Raw genomic sequence first — 14,581 nt, forward strand, 5'->3', positions numbered from 1 at the left:
GCTGATTTTTTTATTTATTGTAGAGATGAGGTCTCGCTGCCCAGGCGGGTCTCGAACCCCAACTTTTTAAAATTAAACTTTGTTTTTGAAATGGGATCTCACTTTGTCACCTAGGCTGGAGTGCAGTGGAACAATCAAAGCTAACTACAGTCTCCAACTCCTGGGCTCAAGTCTCAGCCTCCCAAATAGCTGGGACAGGTGCCACCACTATGCCTGGCTAGTTTTTTTACTTTTTGTAGAGATGAGGGAGTGGATCTCGCTGGTTACCAGGCTGGTCTCAAACTCCCGGCCTCAAGGGATCCTCCCACCTCGGCCTTTCAAAGTGCTGGGATTACAGGCATACATAAGCCACTGCGCCTGGTCACCTCCTCCAACTTTAAAAATTCTATTTTTCCATGGTTTCACATGTCCAAGGTCCTGCACCAGACTGGATAGGGGAGGGAAAGGGATGGGAGAGAAGACTGGCCCCGAACAGCTCCCAGTGGGATCCAGTGGGTGGGGGGGGGGCGGGCCAGGCGGTCAAGGGTGAACCGCTGTCCCGGCTTCCTTGTCCTGGCATCTGTCACACGTGGCCTGCCTCCCCCACCCTGTGGACAGCTGACCTCAACACAACTGAGGGGGCTGCGCCCTCTGCAAACCTCTTGGTAAACAGGGTGACCCATGCAGCCCCGATCAGCTACGGAGACCTTCCTGAGTCACTGTGGTTTGGGGAGAAGGACCCACAAGGCAGGGATGCAAGGAACCGACAGGACAACAAAGGTTCTAGGGTATGCAGAGTGAGGACGGGACAGGGAAGTTGTTCCTCAAATACGGAAGAAGAAACATAAAACCAGCAGAAAGCTCTAGAAGACACAAAGTGTTAAGAGAAGGAGCACATATGGGGAGCCCTCTGGGTGTGCTTTAAGAGGTTGAAGGTAAAAACACAGCCACCCAGGCTCAGTGGCTCAGCAGCTCAGCGGCTCAGCCTGTAAACCCAGCATTTTGGGAGGCCAAGGCGAGTGGATTGCCTGAGCCCGCGGATTCGAGACTCGTCCGGGAAACTTGGCGAGACCTCGTCTCTACAATAAATCAAAAATTAGCCAGGCGTGGTAGTGCATGCCTGTAGTTCTGGCTACTTGGAAGGCTGAGGCAGGGAAGGATCCCGAGTCCCGCAGGTCGACGTTGGGGTGGCTGTGAGCATGCCACTGCACTCCAGCCTGGAAGACGGAGTAAGACTCCAACTCAAAAAACAAAACAAAACAAAAAGCATAGCCACCAGGCCTGGGATCCTCAGTGCCGCCTAGGGTGGCAGTGCTCTGTGGAGATCTTCGGAGAGCCCCAGTCCTTCCAGGCAGTTCCATCCCTGTTGTTTTACAGTCAAATGAAGGCTGGGCGGCAGGGCGAGAATCCAGGAGGGAGCCCAAACCCTTCCAGCCAAGCCATATGCGTGGCCTCTTATTCGAAGAGAACTTGGGGATGCACAGTTCCTCACGAGGACCAGAACTTGTGCACTCGTGTCTAGAGTGAAGGTGGTGGAAAGAAGGATGCTTGAACCTGGGCGTGAGGAGCAGGAGGTGGAGCTCCAGGGGAGAGGAGGAGCAGAGATCTTAACATCCTGTCTAGGTCACCGAGCCGTCATCAGGCAGCAGAGCTGCGGATCCAGCCCCAATGGCAGAGCCTGTGCTGGCTCCTGGTGGAGGGTGTGGGTGAGGGCATGGGATGGGGGCAACCAGAGGAGGCTGAAGGCTGCCCCAGGACCTTCCTGCCACAGTTCAGTCATGCTGAGGTGATTGAGAGGGGAGCAAAGGGGCTGCCAGAACCTCCAGGCCTTGGAGATGGTGCTGGAAAGTTATCTATGCTGTCTCCATAGGAATCACTGGAGGGCTATCTTTTTGGGGGAGGGGAGTGTCCTGGGAGGCTGCTTTATTACCTACACCACTGCTTTATGCAAAGAACCAGCCTCCTCAACCCCTTTAGCCTTCAGCAGGACAGGTAAGAAAGGGTAGGGTGTCTTGTCCTGCTGCCAGGGGACAGTGTAGGTGTGACTGTCCAGGCAGAGATGAGTCACCCTCCATCCTGTCTCGCTGCCCATCCCCACACCTAGTTTTAGCTCAAGTGTGGCCAAGAAGGGGCGATTCCTCACCCAGAACACACGGGCCACAAATACTACCTTTGAAAATGGAAACAAAAATAACCCACTCAAAGGAAGGCAGATCCATCCATCAGACTGTGGCTTCCAGGCTAAGGCAGGAAGACCTCAGTTATTCAACGTTTGGGCCCCATCACGGCCATGGCTTTAAACCCAGTGATCCCACAATACCCTCTCTGCCTTCCCAGACAGAGGTGATACTGCAGGAACAGACAGCCACGCTCCAGGTCTTCTTGTGACGTGCAACGAACAGCCAGGCACCAGCAGGTGCAAGGGATATGACAAAGTCCCCTTGACCCCTGAGGAATCTTTACAGGCTTAGGAATAATAGCAGCCCTCCTGACCCTTGTGTTTCCTTCTTAACCATCTTGGGCTTAGATCAAATCATGGAGTAGCTTTGCAATTCTAACTCATGACACCCAGAAGCAGGGGACTGAGAGAATCCAGGCTGTCGTGAGCAGCCTGGGCAATGTAGCCCCCCCAACCTCACAAAAGAGAAAAGTAATTTTTTTTTTTTTTGAGTTGAGTCTCACTCTGTCGCCCAGACTGGAGTGCAGTGGCCACCCCCGGCCACTGCAGCCTTGCCTGCTGGGCTCCGGTGATCCTTCCGCTTCAGCCTTCCGAGTAGCCAGAATTACAGGCGCGCGCTACTACACCCGGCTGATTTTTTGATTTATTTTTTGATTTATAGAGATGAGTTCTCGCTGCCCAGGTGGGTCTCGAACTTGCGGGCTCAGGCAATCCACTCACCTCAGCCTCCCAAAGGCACGGGATTACAGGCTGAGCCACCGAGCCCGGCAGTAATTTTTATTTTAAGAAAGAAACCAGGCTGGGATCAAACCTTTTCTCTGCTGTTACTCCTAAGCTGTTGCCCCTAAGTCTGCACTTTGCAGAAAAGGACCTACCCAGCTTGGGGCCTCCATGACTGCCAGCTCAGGAGTAAAGCTAGAGGGCAGAAAACAGACCAAACACCAGGGTCCCCCTAACATGCCTGCTCCGGTGAGAGTCACCCAGCAGGGCTAGGGTCAGCTTTCTCCTTTCTGTTCTCTTTTTCTCTTTCTCTTTCTCTCAAATTAAAGTTATACGGATGTATTCAGTGATGCACTATTCAACGATGTTGAGTTTTGTCACTCTGAAAGACTAAGAGGTTTCGACTTTCGTTCAATCTGTTAATGTCTCAGCCTGTGGCCAGGCAACAAGTGATACATCTTTTGAAATTGTGCCTGCCTGACCTTGGATGCCCCTGCAAGTCCAATGTTTATCCGGCTAAAATATCTGAAGTGCTTAATTTACCTGGAGTTTCCATCTGTGCCCGTGGCACATGAAAACAGATTTTGCTCTGGGAGACACATCTGTGATACGTGGGCCAGACCCACTCACCGGACCCAACACGGGTTCCTGTTTTTGTGCAAAGGAGTTTTTCCAAATGAGACTTAGTTTTGTTTCGTTTTGAGACAGGGTCTCACTCTGTCACCCAGGCTGGAGTACAGTGGCACAATCCCAGCTCACTGCAGCCTTGACCTCCTGGGCTCAAGCGATCCTCCCACATCAGCCTTCCAAGTATCTGGGTCTACAAACACATGCCACCACACTTGGCTAACATTTTGTTTTTTTGTAGAGACGAGGTTTCACTATGTGGCCCAGGCTGGTCTCGAACTCCTAGGCTGAAGCAATTCTCCTGCCTCGGCCTCCCCAAGGGCTGGGATTACAGGTGTCAGCCATGATGCCTGCTAGGACTTAGTTTTAAAGGCGAGACCAGGGAATCAGTCCCTGCATCTGAACCCTCCCCAGAGGTCAGTACAATGACAGATTGCCAAGGTTATAGAGGTCTACTGGTTTCTGAGGCGATGACGCAAACACAGATCTTAGTGACCTAGGTACCAGTTCCAGCATAACAGTTATCAGTGATGTATTTACTGCAGGATAGGGCTCTCACTTCTAACATATGTTCTGAAACTCTTGCAAGCGTTTCCTGGCTTCCTCAAGATACTGCTTGTGCAATTTGTTTTGCTCTAAAATCTGCTGCTGAAGGTCATGGGTCATCTGACTCTGCTGGTCGTCATTGGTGAGGCTGGTGCCAGACGGGGAAGTGGTGACCAACTCAGAGCCTCTCTCCCTTTCCTGATCTCTCGAGGGGTAAGAAGACTTCAGATGGGCCAGGAGAGCTCTTCTTTTTTCCCGCCTCTCTTTTTCTAATTCAGCCATGTAGTGGATTTCCAAGCTCATGTTCGGGTGTTCAGGTTGTTCAAGCAATTCCAGCTGTCTCTGCCTTCTCTGCTCTGCTTTGTGCTTCTGCCTCGAAGCCATCAAGCCAACTCTGTCCACCTGTTCTTGTGGGTGATGCGCAAGGGAGCCCTCCACCACCAGTGTGGCAGGTCTAGGGGGTTCTTGCCCAGATTCGGCACTGCACAAGGGCGAGTCCTCTTCATTAGTGAATACTCCTGTCTCGAGAGACGACGTCTGACTTCCATTCCTACTCGTGGGCTTGGCCGTCTGGTGATATCTGTGGCTCTCAACCTTGCTTAGTAACCCCTTCGAACTGGCTCCGGATGCAGTCAGGCAGGCCTCCACCACCGCGGGACTCCCGGACTCCCCAGCAGACATCAGCTCTGTATCTGTTGTTGTCTTCTCTTCTGGGGTCTCATTACCACATTCCCTCATCTCTGAGAAGGCCTGCTCTTCATCCAGGTTCTGGCCCATTCTGGGCCTCAGTTCAAGGTACAAACTCAGATATTTTTTCAGCCTTCTGTTAGTATTGAATAACTCTTGAAAGACAAACTCAAGCTCTTTCTGCCACTTGTTCTTGTTCCTGTCTTTGCCCTGAACTGCCTGGGGCACGGCTCTCTCACTGTGGGTGGAGTCAACAGACCACAGCTGTTCTAGGCTTTTCTGTTTGCCTTCTAGACTCTGGTCCAGGGAGTTGTCTGTCAGGCCTTGAGCAAAACGAACTGCCCCCTTCCCCAGCTGCCTCCTCCCCTCCTGGGCTCCTCCTGTCTCTTTTTCCTCTGGGTTCTTGACCCCCCCTGCAGTGGCGGAGCATGGATTCAGCTTTTGGAGGTCCATCCCTCGGCTCCCCCAAGGGTCAGCGGGACAGTAGCCACCCTTGGTCTTGGTCGAAGGTGCTCGCTTTCCTTTTCTCTTCTCAGGGAAGCTCAGGAGAGGATGCGTCAGAACCCTGGCTTTTGTAGCTGCCGGCTTCCTCTCGGCGCCCACCGCAGTCCTCCCGGGCCTGAAGGGCCAGGACTGCCGTCGGTCCAGCTCCTCCTTGAGACTCTTCTCTTCTCTGAGGGCTCTGTGTTTCTTTTTGGTCCTGGGGGGTCCAGCGGCCCCTCGCTGGGCAGGCACCTCCAAGTCAGGCTCATCTTCCTCTGCCCATCCTCCTCCCCCACCGAAGGGGCATGCCAACGACAGGCTGCCCGGGGCTCTGTGTCGCGGGTGCTGTGTCTCTTGCCACTCCCGCCCCAGCTCCTCAGCCAGGCGCTGGAGCTGGTAGCTTTTCCACAGTTTGGCATTCGCCCTCTGCAGCGCGAGATCTCCGTTTTCTGTGACTTGCAGCAATGCGTGCTTTTGCTTCAAGAGCCAGGCTTTGTCATCAGGACTGGGACTTGGCCAAGCAACTCTATCCACGTTTCCTTTCATTACTGAGAACTCTGCAGACACAACTTCCTGGGGAAGGTGGTTGGAGTCAGGAGCGGAGGGTTCTAGGGGCCCTGGGCCTGGGAAGCCACAGATGCTACGGCTGTTCCGCGGCAAACCTATGAGGCCTGGAGCACACATGCATTTCCCAGAGCCCTCCCAGAAGAGTAAGCCAGCCCCTGGAGACAAGGCACGTGGGATTCTCACTGCAGGGACAGACTACACCGTGCCCCTAGGGATTTCTGACCCATGCCCACCAGGGCCCATTCTCTGTCTCCCGATTTCTGTCCTGCACATCTTTGACAGAAGCCTGCAGGGCAATTTTTTTCAGGGGTTTTGCCTCCCAGGAGACATCTGCCAGTGTCTGGAGACATCTTTTCTTTGTCATAAGTGAAGGGAGGAGGTGCTACTGGCCTGCAGTCGGGGGAGACGAGGGATGCTGCCAAATATCCTCTAATGAGCAGGATGGAGTCCACGATGAAGAATGATCCAGTCCAAAATGCCAACAGTGCTGAGACTGGGAGCCCCACCCTAGGAAGCATGTGTTAGGGTTCAGGTGGGGGGGAGGAGGGGGGGAAGCACACAGATGGCATCAACCTGAACACAAGCCGTAGGAAGAGCGAGGTGGACACCAAAGGGGAAGCCTGACCCTCTAGGGAAGTGACTAAAAACGAAAGGAGGAAGGGGCGGAGTGTGTGTGTGAGGAGTCTGTGTGTGTGCATGCATGTGTGCACAGACATGTGTGCACATGCATCTATGTGTGCATGTGTGTGCATATCTGATTACGTTTGTGTGAACGTGTGTGCCTGTCTGGATATACAGGGATGTGTCCGTGCATCTATGTGTCCAGGTGTGCATCTGTGGGTGTGTGTGTGACCATGCATGCAGATGTGTGCATGCGTGGCTGTCTGGTACTTGAAAGCAACACAAACCAGTCAAAGAGGTGGATAAGCTGCTCCCACTTCTCCTGCCATGATCCTTTCCTTGTGTCATGATCAGAGGAGGACTCTTCCAGGTCTCTCGGGCATCAGGAAGGGATTCATGCTTTGTCAAGCCTCCCAAGGGACGAAGGTGCATTTCCCCCAAAAGAGTGTGGGGTTATGTCTGTTGCCACATTGCAGGGATGCCAGAGACTGCCAGCTCTGAGAGCTGCAGGAACTGCTCAAGGACAGCTGTAGTTGGCATGGAATGCCCCTCAATTGCCCCTTCCTCTCTTTCATTTGCGTCAGTGTGGAGCCAGCCTAACCAATTGCAGCCTAAAGTATCTGCCACGGTCAGAAAAGAACACCGTGTCTGTGTGTCTATATCACACTATCGTTAACCGTGCAGGCTCCCCTCTGAGCACTTGACACGTATTAGCTCATCATTTTTATAGTTACCTGGGAGACGAGGAGCTGTCAGCATCCCTATTCCACAGATGGTGAAACTGAGGCAGAGAGCAATGAAGACATTTGACCTGGACCACACAGCTGGCAAGTGACAAAGGCCCTCTGCTGCTTGGGTAAACCACAGTGCCTTTGGTCAACCTAAGGTGGCCACACTGCAGCCAACTTTGACTTATGTCTTTTAGTGGGAGGTCTTTGCACCTCTTGGAAAATCAGATCACACACTTAGAATAGTGTCTAATATTACGTTTTACCAGTCTTTCAACCACTGTGATGAGCAAGAGGAAGAAATGGCAAACAGGACCTTTAAACACGGTGACTGGGATTTCCTTTTTTTTTTTTTCTTTTCTTTTCTTTTTTTTAAGTTGGAGTCTCACTCTGTCACCCAGACCGGAGCACAGTGGCCGCTCCCAGCCACCACAGCCTCGACCTGCTGGGCTCCGGCGATCCTTCCGCCTTAGCCTTCCAAGTAGCTGGAACTACAGGCGTGCATGACCACGCCCGGCTAATTTTTTGATTTATTGTAGAGATGAGGTCTTGCCAAGTTGCCCTGGTGGGTCTCGAACGCGCGGTCTCAGGCAATCCACTCACTTTGGCCTCCCAAAGCATGGGATTACAGGCTGAGCCACCTAGCCTGGCCTGGGATTTTCAACAAAGGTGCCATGGCAATTTGATGGGGGAGAGAATCATTTTTCACGTTTTAATAAATGGTGCTCACCGGGCTCGAGGGCTCAGCCTGTAATCCCGCGCCTTTGGGAGGCTGAGGTGAGTTGATTGCTTGAACTTGTGGGTTTGAGACCCACCTGGGTAACTTGGCGAGACCTCATCTCTACAATAAATCAAAAAATTAGCCGGGCATGGTAGCGTGCACCTATAGTTCCAGCTACTTGGAAGGCTGAGGTGGAAGGATCACCGGAGCCCAGCAGGTCGAGGCTGCGGCGGCCGGGAGTGGCCACTGCACTCCAGTCTGGGTGACAGAGTGAGACTCCAACTCAAAAATAAATAAATAAATAAATGGTGCTGGGACAGTTGGATGCCACAGGCAAAAAAGGGGGAATTTAGAATCTTACCTCACGCCATATACAAAAATGAACTTACAATGGGTGCTAGACCTTCATGTAAGGAATAAAGCAATAAATGCTTAGAAGGAAGCACAGGTGCAGATTCATGACCTTGGGTCAGGCAAAAATTTCTCAGATACGACACCAAAAGCTCAAACAATACAAGAGGAAATTGATTAATTGGACATCATTAAAATTAAAAACCTTTGTGCTTCAAGAGACACCATTAGTAAAGTGAAAATACAAGGTACAGACAAGAAGGAAGCATTTGCAGATCATATATCCAACAAAAGATTCAAACCCAGAATGTATACACACCTCTTACAACTCAATAAGACAAATAATCCAATTTAAAAATCAACAAAAGATTTAAACAGATATTCACCAAAGAAGATAGATATTCAGCTAATACAGCACATAAAAAGATGTTCAACATCAACAGTCATTAGAGAGACCATTTCACACCCACCAGATGGTTAGAATAAAAAAGACAGACAATAACAAGCGTTGCTGAGGAAGTAGAGATATTGGAACCTTCATACACATCTGGTGAGAATGGAAAATGGTACAGCTTCTTTGGAAAGTGGTCTGACAGTTTTTTAAAAAGGGGAACACAGACTTACCATATGACCTAGTAATTCTGCTCCTAGGTCTATACTCAAGATAGATGAAAACATGGGTCCACAAAAAGAAACAAAAGCTTGGAGAGGCTGAATAACTTTCCCCGCTCACAAGGAAGAGCTGGGCTTGAATCTGGGTCTCAGATGCCAAAGATCACTGGGAATGCCCACAGAGGAGTCCGGTTGGTGGGGGAGAGGTCTGGGCTGCTGTGAATGTGTCTGTTTTGGAAGGTACCTGGAGAGAATGGGTTGAGTCATGCCCCAAAGTCTAGAGGCTATTTCTGTGCCCAGACACCAGGTCACACCCTTTAAAACACACATATTATATATATATATATTTTTTTTTTTTTCTTCCCCCCAGGCTGGTCTCAAACCCCCAACCTCAAGCAGTCCTCCCCACTTGGCCTCCCAAAGTACTGGGATTACAGGCATGAGCACCATGCCAGGCCATCACAGCCCATCACAGCCCTTACTAACAGGCAATGATTAAGATCTAAACAAGCCTCCTCTGCTCTGGAAGCGCTCCCAGCTCATTCAACGACCCCACTGTACCCTGTGCCAGGCCCACTGGGGTGGGCACCCCAATGCTACAGAGTCAGTTTTCCTGGAGATATGCAAATCCATAAAAACTTAAAACATCTGGCAGAGATCTTTAGGAAAAAGACCAGAAAACTACAGTCAGCTCCAGAACTGAGGAACAGACACCCCTGTCACCATGAGATGCATCCTTGCCCTCTGCCACCCCCAGGGCTCCCTGCTCTCCCCTCTAAGCCCTTCCTTACTTGCTAACTGGAAGCCAGAGGGAATAGTGTCCCTTGGATGCAAGCGCTGGCAGGGAAGCAACAGAAGCCTTAGCTGGGTCTGAGATGACTAGGGATAAACACCTTTTCACCTGCTGGCAGCCTGTTGGGACGTCTGCCTCTGCCTGTGCCATCTGGCCTACCCTCCAGGAGGCCCAGGTTCTCTCCAGCCCCACAAGACAGGCTACTGGCACCCTTGGCAGGACACTTGCCAAGGAAGAGAGTTGTAATTCCGATAGGGTTCCTCACTACAGGACCCCTCTCCCGAGACACCTGCCCTCTTTTTTTTTGAGTTGAAGGCTCACTCTGTTGCCCAGGCTGGAGTGCAGTGGCACAATCATGGCTCACTGCAGCCTCGAACTCCTGGGCTCAGGTGATCCTCCTGCCTCAGCCTCCAGAGTAGCTGGGACTACAGGCATGTGCCACCACACACAGCTAATATCTTGAGACAGGGTCTTCCTATGTTGCCTAGGCTGGTCTCAAACTCCTGGGCTCAAGCAATTCCCTCGCCTTGGCTTCCCAAAGTGCTGGGATTACAAGCGTGAGCCACCACACCTAGCCAACCCTCTTTTTGCTTCTCAGAATATTCTGGACTGAACATGGGTCCCAGTGCACCTCTGCCCCTCTCACGCCCCTCACATCCTTGTGCAGTGTTTGAGCATCTTGGGGTTGTCTCTCTGGTATTCTCTGTCCCCCAAAGCTGACAGGCTGCCTTCTGCCGGCTGCCTTCAACCACTTGGGGAAACCACAGCCCCCTTCCCTATAGAAGCGGCACTCAGAGCAGCAGACAGAAGACGAGTGGATACCCATCTGGCCTCTGGACAGCACCAGAGCCTCCCACAGAGCGGAGTGGACACTGGGCCCATTCTTCCCTCTCACTTTCTGCAGCCCTGTGGCCCCAGTGCGGGGAGCCAGCTTGTGGCAGCCTCACCCCAGACTGAGCCTATCCCAGCCTCTGCGGCGACAGACTCAGGAATGTGCTCAGTTTCCTAGCTCCCTGGCAATGCTCACCAAAGTCAGGCAATCTCTGGCCCACAGGCTCAAGAATGTTCAAGCATCTCTTCCGCTGGCTCCCCTCCCACCCCAGCTGGGAGCACTGCACGAGCGCTGGCCAGGATCCTGGCCATCCCCAAACATCCCACACCAGGCCCAGCGGGCCTTGACTGTGCTCATGCAGGTTCCTAGTGGCATGGACACCTCCCCTCCATATCCCACCCTTACGTTCTAGGTCCGGCTCCCCCTTCCCCTGGAAGCCCTGACCTCCAAGGCAACAAAGAGAATGCTCTTCCCTTTTTCCAAAAGCCCAGTGCCTGGACCACACGGTTAAGCACTTTCGCTTTGAAAACATAAAAATAGCTATAGAAGGGCCCCCATTAGGTAGCATTGGCCAGAGAGATCATTCCATATAATTAAAGCTTACTCTTCCATACGTAAAGTCAGACATCCTTTTGTCTTCTGAGAGTACAGAGACTATATAATTTGACCCTATTTTTTTTTTTAAACCAATAACTTTGGGATGATAATAAAGGAAATCCCTCAAGGGTTTTTAAAATGTGCACAACAGCCGGGTGTGGTAGTTCACACCTGTAATCCCAGCACTTTGGGAAGTGGAGGCAAGAGGACTGCCTGAGCCCAGGGGTTTGAGACCAGCCTGGGCAACTTGGCGAGAACTTGTTTTCACAATAAATAAAAAAAATTAGCCTGGTGTGGTAGCATGTGCCTGTAATCCCAGCTACTTGGGAGCCTGAGGCAGAAGGATCACTTAAGCCCAGCAGGTCAAGGCTGTGGTGGCCGTGAGTGTACCACTGCACTCCAGCCTGGATGACAGAGTGAGACTCCAACTCAAAAAAATAAAATAAAATAAAATAAAATAAAATGTATACAACAGAGTTCTCCAAAACTAAGTGAACTCAGAATGCAATTTGGTTTTTGGGGTTTTTTGAGTTGGAGTCACTCTGTTGCTGGGCTGGAGTACAGTGGCACACTTACGGCCACCCCAGTGTTGATCTTCTGGGCTCTGGCCATCCTTCCCCCTCAGTCTTCCAAGTAGCCAGAACTACAGGCATGCACTACCATGGCTGGCTAATTTTTGATTTATTGTAGAAATGAGTTCTCACCAAGTTGCCCGGACTGGTCTCAAACCCATAGGCTCAGGCAGTCCTCTCACCTCAGCCTCCCAAAGTGCTGGGATTATAGGCTGAGCCACTGAGCTCAGGCTTTTTTGTTTTTAGTAAGGGTCTCACCCTGTCAGCCAGGTTAGAGTGCAGTGGCACAATCATGGCTCACCCTATTCCTCAGCCTCCTAGGTGCAGGTGATCCTCCCACCTCAGCTTCTCAAGTAGCTGGGACTACAGGCACACCCCACCATGCCTGGATACTTTTTTTTTTTTTTTTGTACAGACACGGTCTCACTGTGTTGCCTAAACTGGTCTCAAATCCCAGGGCTCAAGTGGTCCTCCTGCCTTGGCCTCCCAAAGTGCTGGGATTACAGGCATGAGCCACTGCACTTGGCCAAGCACATGAGATTTTTAACGGCTCACATATCTGACAAAATCTAACAAGATAAAATGTAATAGGAACATATCTAAACCTCATAGATGGGTCTCCCAAATCCAAACGTACAAAGTAGGAGCTATAAACACATTGGGGATTAAAAAAGAGAGGCAGGGAGAATACAGCAACGCAGGCGATGAAAGTGCTTCAGACACACGGCCACCAGAAGAGTGAATGTGATCATCAACGTGCTAACAGACAAGCCTATGACAAGAGCGGTCATGGCCCAGCTGAGCTCTGCACGGTCAGACCTCACCTGGAAGTTCCGGGACCCAGAAGGAAAGAGGTGCCCAAGGTGCCGGGGATTCCCCGTGTACCGCCCAACATCCGGGGGCATCCGCCCTGTTCCTACCCTACAGGACACCATAGCATCAGGCAAGATGGCCCGGATGGAGCACCGAGAATGGAGCCTGGCTCACAGGAAGGCTTTGTAAACATCCAGGGCTCGGCAGAGACGTACAGACAATGGTCGATTCTACACGCAAGGAGCTCGTGGGCAGACGTGGGTCTAAAAGATGCCGAAAAGCTAAGATGTGTCTGTGCTCTTGAAACGTCCAGCTGGACAGTGTCACGGGACAGATGTTTCAAAGATCACAATAAATCTTGCAATGATTAGGAGGCAACCTAACAAGGAAGAGACACGGCTTGAAAAAGCAGCACAGCTTGACTGAAGAGCGAGGAGAAAATCTGAGTGGGGGAGAGATGTGTCTTCCCAGAGAGCCCCCAGAAGAGAAGGAGCTGGTAAGGATGGGAAGTAAGAGCTGTACTCTCAGTTCAGGAGGAGGAAAAACCATAGGTTATAGGAAGGAAAGTCTAGGAGGTGGTGTGGGGCAGGAGTGTTTACAAAGGATAGAAAAATCTAGAAAAGCAGGGTGTGGTGGTTAAGAGTACTGCTACTTGTGTGATTTAGGGCAAGCCTCTTAACTCTGGGTGCCTCAGTTTGTTCATCTGTGAAATGGGGATGTTAATGACAGTAACACCATGTATAGAGATGCTAGTGCTTATCACCGTAAGCAGCACCCAAATGCTTGGTGGGCTATTTGGGGAAGCAGGGAGGTACTTACTGTGCGTGTCTCCAGATGACTGAGCTAGACCACCAAGTACACATTACAGGGAGGCAGAGGCTGGCCGGGTAGAAGGAAGCACTTTCTACAGGGCTGTCTTGAAATCATTGGACTGACTTGATAGATGGTGAGACACCCATCACTGGAGGCATCCAAGCCAATCCCAGATAAAACAGACATCAAAATCATTTACAACTCCATTTCTCCAAGTTCTGTCCTCTAAAAATACACTCCGTGAACCCCAGTGTGCCACCCAGAACCTCGGTTTTTGCCCCCTTCCTGTCAGATCAGCCCCCAAAGCCACTGGATTAGGTACTGGACTGGCTGTGTCAGGGTCACCTGGGACAGGGGTGGCTCATGGTAGAGTAGGAGTCCTGGCTGGCTCACGCAGGCTTTTGTGCTTGAATCCTGGGGTGGGGCTTGTGAGTTTGTGTTTCCCCATCTCTGGGATGCACAGCCAGGATGATGGCTCTAGAAGGCTGAGATGGCAGGCAGCTGGCCTTTGGAGAACACGCTCGGGCTCCTGGTGTCTCCTCCACCAGCCTCACAAGCACAGACACTGAGGCAGAGTGATCTCCACTCTTACGACCGAGATGCCAGCTACTGAGGGTCGCTTATGGCAGATCCAACTGGCAGCTTACTAAACTTATCTTGACAATGTCGATCATCCAATTTCATGCAAACTTTAAGATTCCAAGGACCCAACCGAGGTCAGGGTCCCCAACACCAGCAGCTGTTCTTCCTTTAAGATGATACCTTCCACTCCCCCAGACAACCATATTCATCTCCAACCCAGTGCCCCTGGCTTCCCCCGCCCATCCTTGTGCATCAAACCATCTAGGGGGAGCCCCTGGTGTGGACTTTCACATTGGCCATCTAGGTGTGTGGCCAGCAGTCCCTCATCAGCCCACTTCCCAAGGCCCTCTAGGGAGCCTCACCAAACAGCTGGGCAAAGAAAGAACCCCATCCTCCCAACAGATGGGGGCAGACCCAACAAGAACCTCACTGGGGTGGTCCGCAAGGGTCTGGGGGGCCCACTGACCACGGGTGGCTGGAATCACCGCTCCCCACCTCCACCTGCAGCCCAGCCTCTGCCCTGGGTGGTTTACCATGGCAGGCTGTTGCCATGGGAACAGCAGAGCTGTTGGGCTGTGACATCATGGCAGGGGTGAGGTCAGGGACAGCTGCAAGCCAGCCAGAGGGCAAGTGCATGAGTCAGGGACCAATCACAAAAATTTGGCTCCAACAGCTGGGGTGATGTACAAAGAGGGCGGGTGTCGTGGGGGCATTTGAAGGTGCCCGTTTAAGGAGGTGTCCGTGAAGGAAGGCCGCAT

General features: G+C 51.7%; 2 protein-coding genes across 2 annotated transcripts in view; both read right to left on the minus strand.

Annotated features, from left to right (window-relative positions):
* Positions 1 to 14,374, minus strand: part of TIMP2 (TIMP metallopeptidase inhibitor 2) — a 44,403-nt gene extending 30,029 nt beyond the window's left edge. Inside the window, exons 1-2 of the mRNA XM_008048302.2 lie at positions 14,290 to 14,374; positions 13,248 to 13,389 (exon numbers count right to left, since the gene is read on the minus strand). Coding sequence (XP_008046493.2) covers position 13,248 — 1 coding nt within the window. The 5' untranslated portion in view covers positions 13,249 to 13,389; positions 14,290 to 14,374. The remainder of the gene's footprint in view (positions 1 to 13,247; positions 13,390 to 14,289) is intronic.
* On the minus strand, positions 4,067 to 12,520 carry CEP295NL (CEP295 N-terminal like). The gene is made up of 2 exons (XM_021707654.1): positions 12,440 to 12,520; positions 4,067 to 5,794 (listed from the first exon to the last, which is right to left on the minus strand). Exons 1-2 carry the CDS (start codon positions 12,518 to 12,520, stop codon positions 4,067 to 4,069), a joined length of 1,809 nt encoding a protein of 602 aa, XP_021563329.1.
* Positions 14,375 to 14,581: the final 207 nt, after the last annotated feature.

Source organism: Carlito syrichta, unplaced genomic scaffold (genome assembly GCF_000164805.1).
Source record: "Carlito syrichta isolate Samal-C Ts95f unplaced genomic scaffold, Tarsius_syrichta-2.0.1 Scaffold123321, whole genome shotgun sequence".
Lineage (NCBI taxonomy): Eukaryota > Metazoa > Chordata > Mammalia > Primates > Tarsiidae > Carlito > Carlito syrichta.